Here is a 9,660-nt window from a genome sequence, read left to right on the forward strand (position 1 = left end):
GGATGGTGTGCTCGCCTTCTGAGTCTGACCCTTAGGCCGCTCCGTCAGCTTCTCCTGCAGCGACCACACTGTTTTGGGTCGGTCGGCCTCTGGGATAAGATCGCATGTCCAGGGTGGAAGGTCTGAACAAAAGATCTGCGTGGGGAAAGTTGTATTCCTGGTCGTAATGACGGTAAATTGACATCGCTTTTATATCCAATAGTTCACACAAAATACAAATGTAAAGTTAACGCGTTTCCATCATATTTTCAAATTTTTTCACAAAAAAAAACGATTTGTTAAATGGCAAATGTCCTCTGGTCTTGGCAAGTGCTCCCTAGCCAACAGCTCGTGTGTACAATACGGGTAGGCTGTGGCGGTAGGCTAGTCTACATGGTGAGATTATTATGGATAAGAGCGAGAATATTTTTATTTTTGTCATATGGCAGTCAAGAATCGATCGTCATGTCACCAGGATCAGACACTCAATATTTATTGGAAAGGAGCATCAAGATCACCGTGCACTTCCACCAACCTTTTGAAGCTAATCATAACTTATTTAATTTGTAGCGTAATAAATTGCATGGTTTCCGGAGTCGTAGCGGGAGGACCACACACCATGTCACCACGTGACTCCAAGTTTACTTTCATATGATGGTTATTATATTAATACTTGCGCAGAAAGGCTTTTCCACTACCATTTCTCACATAATTCATTTTACAGACACAAAAAGATCCCACCATGTCGAACGAATAAATTATCTTTTTTACAATTTTACAGAAACTTCCTGTTTCCATCACAGCTGATGTGAAATATATAGTATGACTTTACCAGCATAACAACTGATGTGAAATATATAGTATGACTTTACCAGCATAACAACTGATGTGAAATATATAGTATGACTTTACCAGCATAACAACTGATGTGAAATATATAGTATGACTTTACCAGCATAACAACTGATGTAAAATATATAGTATGACTTTACTAGCATAACAACTGATGTAAAATATATAGTATGACTTTACTAGCATAACAACTGATGTAAAATATATAGTATGACTTTACCAGCATAACAACTGATGTAAAATATATAGTATGACTTTACCAGCATAACAACTGATGTCAAATATATAGTATGACTTTACCAGCATAACAACTGATGTGAAATATATAGTATGACTTTACCAGCATAACAACTGATGTAAAATATATAGTATGACTTTACCAGCATAACAACTGATGTAAAATATATAGTATGACTTTACCAGCATAACAACTGATGTCAAATATATAGTATGACTTTACCAGCATAACAACTGATGTCAAATATATAGTATGACTTTACTAGCATAACAACTGATGTAAAATATATAGTATGACTTTACCAGCATAACAACTGATGTAAAATATATAGTATGACTTTACCAGCATAACAACTGATGTAAAATATATAGTATGACTTTACCAGCATAACAACTGATGTCAAATATATAGTATGACTTTACTAGCATAACAACTGATGTAAAATATATAGTATGACTTTACCAGCATAACAACTGATGTCAAATATATAGTATGACTTTACTAGCATAACAACTGATGTAAAATATATAGTATGACTTTACCAGCATAACAACTGATGTAAAATATATAGTATGACTTTACCAGCATAACAACTGATGTAAAATATATAGTATGACTTTACCAGCATAACAACTGATGTAAAATATATAGTATGACTTTACCAGCATAACAACTGATGTCAAATATATAGTATGACTTTACCAGCATAACAACTGATGTAAAATATATAGTATGACTTTACCAGCATAACAACTGATGTAAAATATATAGTATGACTTTACTAGCATAACAACTGATGTAAAATATATAGTATGACTTTACCAGCATAACAACTGATGTAAAATATATAGTATGACTTTACTAGCATAACAACTGATGTAAAATATATAGTATGACTTTACTAGCATAACAACTGATGTAAAATATATAGTATGACTTTACTAGCATAACAACTGATGTAAAATATATAGTATGACTTTACTAGCATAACAACTGATGTAAAATATATAGTATGACTTTACCAGCATAACAACTGATGTAAAATATATAGTATGACTTTACCAGCATAACAACTGATGTAAAATATATAGTATGACTTTACCAGCATAACAACTGATGTAAAATATATAGTATGACTTTACTAGCATAACAACTGATGTAAAATATATAGTATGACTTTACCAGCATAACAACTGATGTAAAATATATAGTATGACTTTACTAGCATAACAACTGATGTAAAATATATAGTATGACTTTACTAGCATAACAACTGATGTGAAATATATAGTATGACTTTACTAGCATAACAACTGATGTCAAATATATAGTATGACTTTACTAGCATAACAACTGATGTGAAATATATAGTATGACTTTACCAGCATAACAACTGATGTAAAATATATAGTATGACTTTACCAGCATAACAACTGATGTAAAATATATAGTATGACTTTACTAGCATAACAACTGATGTAAAATATATAGTATGACTTTACTAGCATAACAACTGATGTAAAATATATAGTATGACTTTACCAGCATAACAACTGATGTGAAATATATAGTATGACTTTACTAGCATAACAACTGATGTAAAATATATAGTATGACTTTACTAGCATAACAACTGATGTAAAATATATAGTATGACTTTACTAGCATAACAACTGATGTAAAATATATAGTATGACTTTACTAGCATAACAACTGATGTAAAATATATAGTATGACTTTACCAGCATAACAACTGATGTAAAATATATAGTATGACTTTACTAGCATAACAACTGATGTAAAATATATAGTATGACTTTACTAGCATAACAACTGATGTGAAATATATAGTATGACTTTACTAGCATAACAACTGATGTAAAATATATAGTATGACTTTACCAGCATAACAACTGATGTAAAATATATAGTATGACTTTACTAGCATAACAACTGATGTAAAATATATAGTATGACTTTACTAGCATAACAACTGATGTAAAATATATAGTATGACTTTACCAGCATAACAACTGATGTAAAATATATAGTATGACTTTACTAGCATAACAACTGATGTAAAATATATAGTATGACTTTACTAGCATAACAACTGATGTAAAATATATAGTATGACTTTACTAGCATAACAACTGATGTAAAATATATAGTATGACTTTACTAGCATAACAACTGATGTAAAATATATAGTATGACTTTACTAGCATAACAACTGATGTAAAATATATAGTATGACTTTACCAGCATAACAACTGATGTGAAATATATAGTATGACTTTACTAGCATAACAACTGATGTAAAATATATAGTATGACTTTACCAGCATAACAACTGATGTAAAATATATAGTATGACTTTACTAGCATAACAACTGATGTGAAATATATAGTATGACTTTACTAGCATAACAACTGATGTCAAATATATAGTATGACTTTACTAGCATAACAACTGATGTGAAATATATAGTATGACTTTACCAGCATAACAACTGATGTAAAATATATAGTATGACTTTACCAGCATAACAACTGATGTAAAATATATAGTATGACTTTACCAGCATAACAACTGATGTAAAATATATAGTATGACTTTACTAGCATAACAACTGATGTAAAATATATAGTATGACTTTACTAGCATAACAACTGATGTAAAATATATAGTATGACTTTACTAGCATAACAACTGATGTAAAATATATAGTATGACTTTACCAGCATAACAACTGATGTAAAATATATAGTATGACTTTACCAGCATAACAACTGATGTCAAATATATAGTATGACTTTACTAGCATAACAACTGATGTAAAATATATAGTATGACTTTACCAGCATAACAACTGATGTAAAATATATAGTATGACTTTACCAGCATAACAACTGATGTAAAATATATAGTATGACTTTACCAGCATAACAACTGATGTAAAATATATAGTATGACTTTACTAGCATAACAACTGATGTAAAATATATAGTATGACTTTACCAGCATAACAACTGATGTAAAATATATAGTATGACTTTACCAGCATAACAACTGATGTAAAATATATAGTATGACTTTACTAGCATAACAACTGATGTAAAATATATAGTATGACTTTACCAGCATAACAACTGATGTAAAATATATAGTATGACTTTACTAGCATAACAACTGATGTAAAATATATAGTATGACTTTACCAGCATAACAACTGATGTAAAATATATAGTATGACTTTACTAGCATAACAACTGATGTAAAATATATAGTATGACTTTACTAGCATAACAACTGATGTAAAATATATAGTATGACTTTACCAGCATAACAACTGATGTAAAATATATAGTATGACTTTACCAGCATAACAACTGATGTCAAATATATAGTATGACTTTACCAGCATAACAACTGATGTAAAATATATAGTATGACTTTACTAGCATAACAACTGATGTAAAATATATAGTATGACTTTACCAGCATAACAACTGATGTGAAATATATAGTATGACTTTACTAGCATAACAACTGATGTGAAATATATAGTATGACTTTACTAGCATAACAACTGATGTAAAATATATAGTATGACTTTACTAGCATAACAACTGATGTAAAATATATAGTATGACGTTACTAGCATAACAACTGATGTAAAATATATAGTATGACTTTACCAGCATAACAACTGATGTAAAATATATAGTATGACTTTACTAGCATAACAACTGATGTAAAATATATAGTATGACTTTACTAGCATAACAACTGATGTAAAATATATAGTATGACTTTACCAGCATAACAACTGATGTGAAATATATAGTATGACTTTACTAGCATAACAACTGATGTAAAATATATAGTATGACTTTACTAGCATAACAACTGATGTAAAATATATAGTATGACTTTACTAGCATAACAACTGATGTAAAATATATAGTATGACTTTACTAGCATAACAACTGATGTAAAATATATAGTATGACTTTACCAGCATAACAACTGATGTAAAATATATAGTATGACTTTACTAGCATAACAACTGATGTAAAATATATAGTATGACTTTACTAGCATAACAACTGATGTAAAATATATAGTATGACTTTACTAGCATAACAACTGATGTAAAATATATAGTATGACTTTACTAGCATAACAACTGATGTAAAATATATAGTATGACTTTACTAGCATAACAACTGATGTAAAATATATAGTATGACTTTACCAGCATAACAACTGATGTGAAATATATAGTATGACTTTACTAGCATAACAACTGATGTAAAATATATAGTATGACTTTACTAGCATAACAACTGATGTGAAAGTATGACTTTACTAGCATAACAACTGATGTAAAATATATAGTATGACTTTACCAGCATAACAACTGATGTAAAATATATAGTATGACTTTACTAGCATAACAACTGATGTAAAATATATAGTATGACTTTACCAGCATAACAACTGATGTAAAATATATAGTATGACTTTACCAGCATAACAACTGTAGATGGAAACGTGGTTACAAATTTGAAACATTGACATCTACTGGCAGCATTTACCAGCCAGATTCATCAGGTCGAAAACCCCATTAGATTTGTGCCCCCCCATTTTGCAGTCAAAGACAATTGTTTAAGTATAGTTGTAGTTTTTCAAATGTTTTTCCAAATGATTTTATTTGACTAAATATTTTTTCCAATTTTAGTTTCAGTTTTCATAAAAAAACATAATAACCTTCTTACAGAGTGACTCTGGTTTATGCGTCAAACCACGGCCCAATCCCAAATCGACCGATCTGTGTGTAGTGGCTGACAGGAAATGTGTCTTTTTCCAGAACCTCTCCAACAACCACCTCCAGTCAGCAGGATCTAAACGCATCTGTAAAATGCTGTTAGACAATGTCTCCGTCAAATCAATCAACCTATCAGGTGCTGTATAGTTGTATCTATGGCCTACTGTATACACACACAGGTTGAATCGTTGTCTACATGTATGTAAACATTAAAGCTTTCCTCAAACAGGAAATGGGTTCGTCGACGCTGATGCCAAAAGGTTGGCAGACGCTCTGGCAGTAAGTTATGTTTTTATATCTGTCATGAATCACCAGGAGGGCGTTTCAAACAACACATACAAAGAGCTACTGTAGAAATCTGGTAACTTTCCACAAATTCCCTGTTTTGGGGGGGGGGGGGGGGGTTAGCAGATTTGTGCAACCCTATGACTCTTCCCCCTCCAACAGAACAACTACAGGCTGAAAGACCTGGACCTGAGTCACAACCAGTTCTGTGACACGGGAGGAGAACACCTGGGACAGATGCTAGGTGAGACGGTGGATGTGGCTGGATCGCATTAGTAGAAACCAAGACTGTTCTCAGGGCAGTTTTACGAGCAGAAGTGACTTTTCGTAGCAGGTTATATGATAACTTAAGCAGCAGGTTAATAAGAGAATTGACGTAGCAGGTTAGGAGAATTTAGATTAAGGTTTGGAAAAGGGCTAGGATTCGCTAAAATGCTACAATTGTCAACGACGCGCCACCAATATATCTAGATAAAACCTGCCCTGAGAACAGTCTTTGTTTCCACTATGCTGCGTCGATGTGTCCCTGTCAAATGGCACCCTATTCCCTATGGGCCCTGGTCAAATGGCACCCTATTCCCTATGGGCCCTGGTCAAATAGCACCCCATTCCCTATGGGCCCTGATCAAATAGCACCCTATTCCCTATGGGCCCTGGTCAAATAGCACCCTATTCCCTATGGGCCCTGGTCAAATAGCACCCTATTCCCTATGGGCCCTGGTCAAATAGCACCCTATTCCCTATGGGCCCTGGTCAAATAGCACCCTATTCCCTATGGGCCCTGGTCAAATAGCACCCTATTCCCTATGGGCCCTGGTCAAATAGCACCCTATTCCCTATGGGCCCTGGTCGAAAAGCACCATATTCCCTATGGGCCCTGGTGAAATAGCACCCTGTTCCCTATGGGCCCTGGTCAAATAGCACCCTATTCCCTATGGGCTCTGGTCAAATAGCACCCTATTCCCTATGGGCCCTGGTCAAATAGCACCCTATTCCCTATGGGCCCTGGTCAAATAGCACCCTATTCCCTATGGGCCCTGGTCAAATAGCACCCTATTCCCTATGGGCCCTGGTCAAATAGCACCCTATTCCCTATGGGCCCTGGTCAAATGGCACCCTATTCCCTATGGGCCCTGGTCAAATAGCACCCTATTCCCTATGGGCCCTGGTCAAATAGCACCCTATTCCCTATGGGCCCTGGTCAAATGGCACCCTATTCCCTATGGGCCCTGGTCAAATAGCACCCTATTCCCTATGGGCCCTGGTCAAATGGCACCCTATTCCCTATGGGCCCTGGTCAAATAGCACCCTATTCCCTATGGGCCCTGGTCAAATAGCACCCTATTCCCTATGGGCCCTGGTCAAATAGCACCCTATTCCCTATGGGCCCTGGGACCCTATTCACTATTTAGTGTACTACATTTGACCAGGGCCCATAGGGAATAGGGTGCTATTTGACCAGGGCCCATAGGGAATAGGGTGCCATTTGGGATGCATTAGGAGTCTTACTCCCATTACAGGCCCCGAGGGACACCTGTGAGTGCATGTTTCCTCTCCATACTTCTGATCAACAGCACTCAATCTGATAATTGATGAATATGACATCTCGTCACTTTTGCCTGGACCAATTGTAAATTCCCTTTTTTTCCCAACTGATTTGTTGATTGGCCCGTTTTTCTTTCCTCTCAGCCAATAACGAGGGCCTGGAGATGCTGGACCTGAGCTGGAACCATTTGAGGATGAGTGGAGCCGTGACACTGTGTGCTGGACTAAAGGTAGTCTTAGTATTATCTGACTAAAAGTCAAAGAAACGCTGACCTCCACTGTCCACTCCTCTTCTGTGCCACAATCTCCTCCCCTATCCACCCTCCTCTCCCATCCTCCTCCCCTCCTTTCCCATCCTCCTCTCTAAATCCCCTCCCCTATCGACCCTATGATCCTCCTCCCCTCCTCTCCCATCCTCCTCTCTAAATCTTGTCCCCTATCCACCCTCCTCTCCTATCTTCCTCCCCTCCTTTCCCATCCTCCTCTCTAAATCCCCTCCAATATCGACCCTACGATCCTCCTCCCCTCCTCTCCCATCCTCCTCTCTAAATCTCCTCCCCTCCCCTATCCACCCACCTCTCCCATCCTCCTCCCCTCCTCTCCCATCCTCCTCTCTAAATCTCCTCCCTTCCCCTATCCACCCTCCTCTCCCATCCTCCTCTCTAAATCTCCTCCCCTCCCCTATCCACCCTCCTCTCTAAATCTCGTCCCCTATCCACCCTCCTCTCCCATCCTCCTCCCCTCCTTTCCCAGCCTCCTCTCTAAATCTCCTCCCTTCCCCTATCCACCCTCCTCTCCCATCCTCCTCCCCTCCTTTCCCAGCCTCCTCTCTAAATCTCCTCCCTTCCCCTATCCACCCTCCACTCCCATCCTCCTCCCCTCCTCTCTCCTCCAGGTCATATCAGCTAGCAGGTAATATGATGTAACAGGTGATAGATATCAGGTAACAGGTAATATCAGCTAGCAGGTAATATGATGTAACAGGTGATAGATATCAGGTAACAGGTAATATCATAACCCTAAACCTTAGATCTGGATGAGTAAACTGATATATGTATCTGGTCTCTGACACCCAAAGTCAATAAACTACTTTTAGTTATCAATAAAATGTGGAAAGTTAGTATTTTTTGTTGTTGTGAAATACCCCTTCCATGGAGGTTTTGGTATCGATATAGAACAAGACAAACAGCAATGCTTCTCCTAAGGGCCTTAACCAGGCTCTAAGGCACCTCTACCTGTCTGTACCACAGTTATTGCCATTCTTATGAAAAAAAAGGGTGAAAAATAAGTAATTTAAAAGAGGACCATATAAAGTTATATCTGCAAAAATGTACTGTATAATTTTGACATAATTAGTATTTTTTTAAGTCCCAGATCTCAGAACTGTTTTGGTGTTGTCTTCCTCTTTCATGAACCAATAAGTATGTCACCTTACATAGAATTACTTTTGATTGACAACCCAGCATTGTGTGATTGGATTGCAGATGGTACAGTATAGCCTCAAGTTAAAAGGTGTTTGAGCAGATAGTACAGTATAGCACCAAGTTAAAAGGTGTTTGAGCAGATAGTACAGTATAACACCAAGTTAAAAGGTGTTTGAGCAGATAGTACAGTATAGCACCAAGTTAAAAGGTGTTTGAGCAGATAGTACAGTATAACACCAAGTTAAAAGGTGTTTGAGCAGATAGTATAGTATAGCACCAAGTTAAAAGGTGTTTGAGCAGATAGTACAGTATAACACCAAGTTAAAAGGTGTTTGAGCAGATAGTACAGTATAGCACCAAGTTAAAAGGTGTTTGAGCAGATAGTACAGTATAACACCAAGTTAAAAGGTGTTTGAGCAGATAGTACAGTATAACACCAAGTTAAAAGGTGTTTGAGCAGATAGTACAGTATAACACCAAGTTAAAAGGTGTTTGAGCAGAT

General features: G+C 35.9%; 1 protein-coding gene across 1 annotated transcript in view; it reads left to right on the forward strand.

The window, feature by feature from the left end:
- The window catches only part of LOC127931309 (leucine-rich repeat-containing protein 74A-like), a 30,429-nt gene that overhangs the window by 16,471 nt on the left and 4,298 nt on the right, over window positions 1-9,660 (forward strand). Inside the window, exons 4-7 of the mRNA XM_052523340.1 lie at window positions 5,947-6,040; window positions 6,134-6,183; window positions 6,352-6,433; window positions 7,879-7,964. Of these exons, the coding sequence (XP_052379300.1) occupies window positions 5,947-6,040; window positions 6,134-6,183; window positions 6,352-6,433; window positions 7,879-7,964 (312 nt within the window). The remainder of the gene's footprint in view (window positions 1-5,946; window positions 6,041-6,133; window positions 6,184-6,351; window positions 6,434-7,878; window positions 7,965-9,660) is intronic.

This window comes from Oncorhynchus keta, chromosome 8 (assembly GCF_023373465.1).
Source record: "Oncorhynchus keta strain PuntledgeMale-10-30-2019 chromosome 8, Oket_V2, whole genome shotgun sequence".
In the NCBI taxonomy this organism is placed as follows: domain Eukaryota; kingdom Metazoa; phylum Chordata; class Actinopteri; order Salmoniformes; family Salmonidae; genus Oncorhynchus; species Oncorhynchus keta.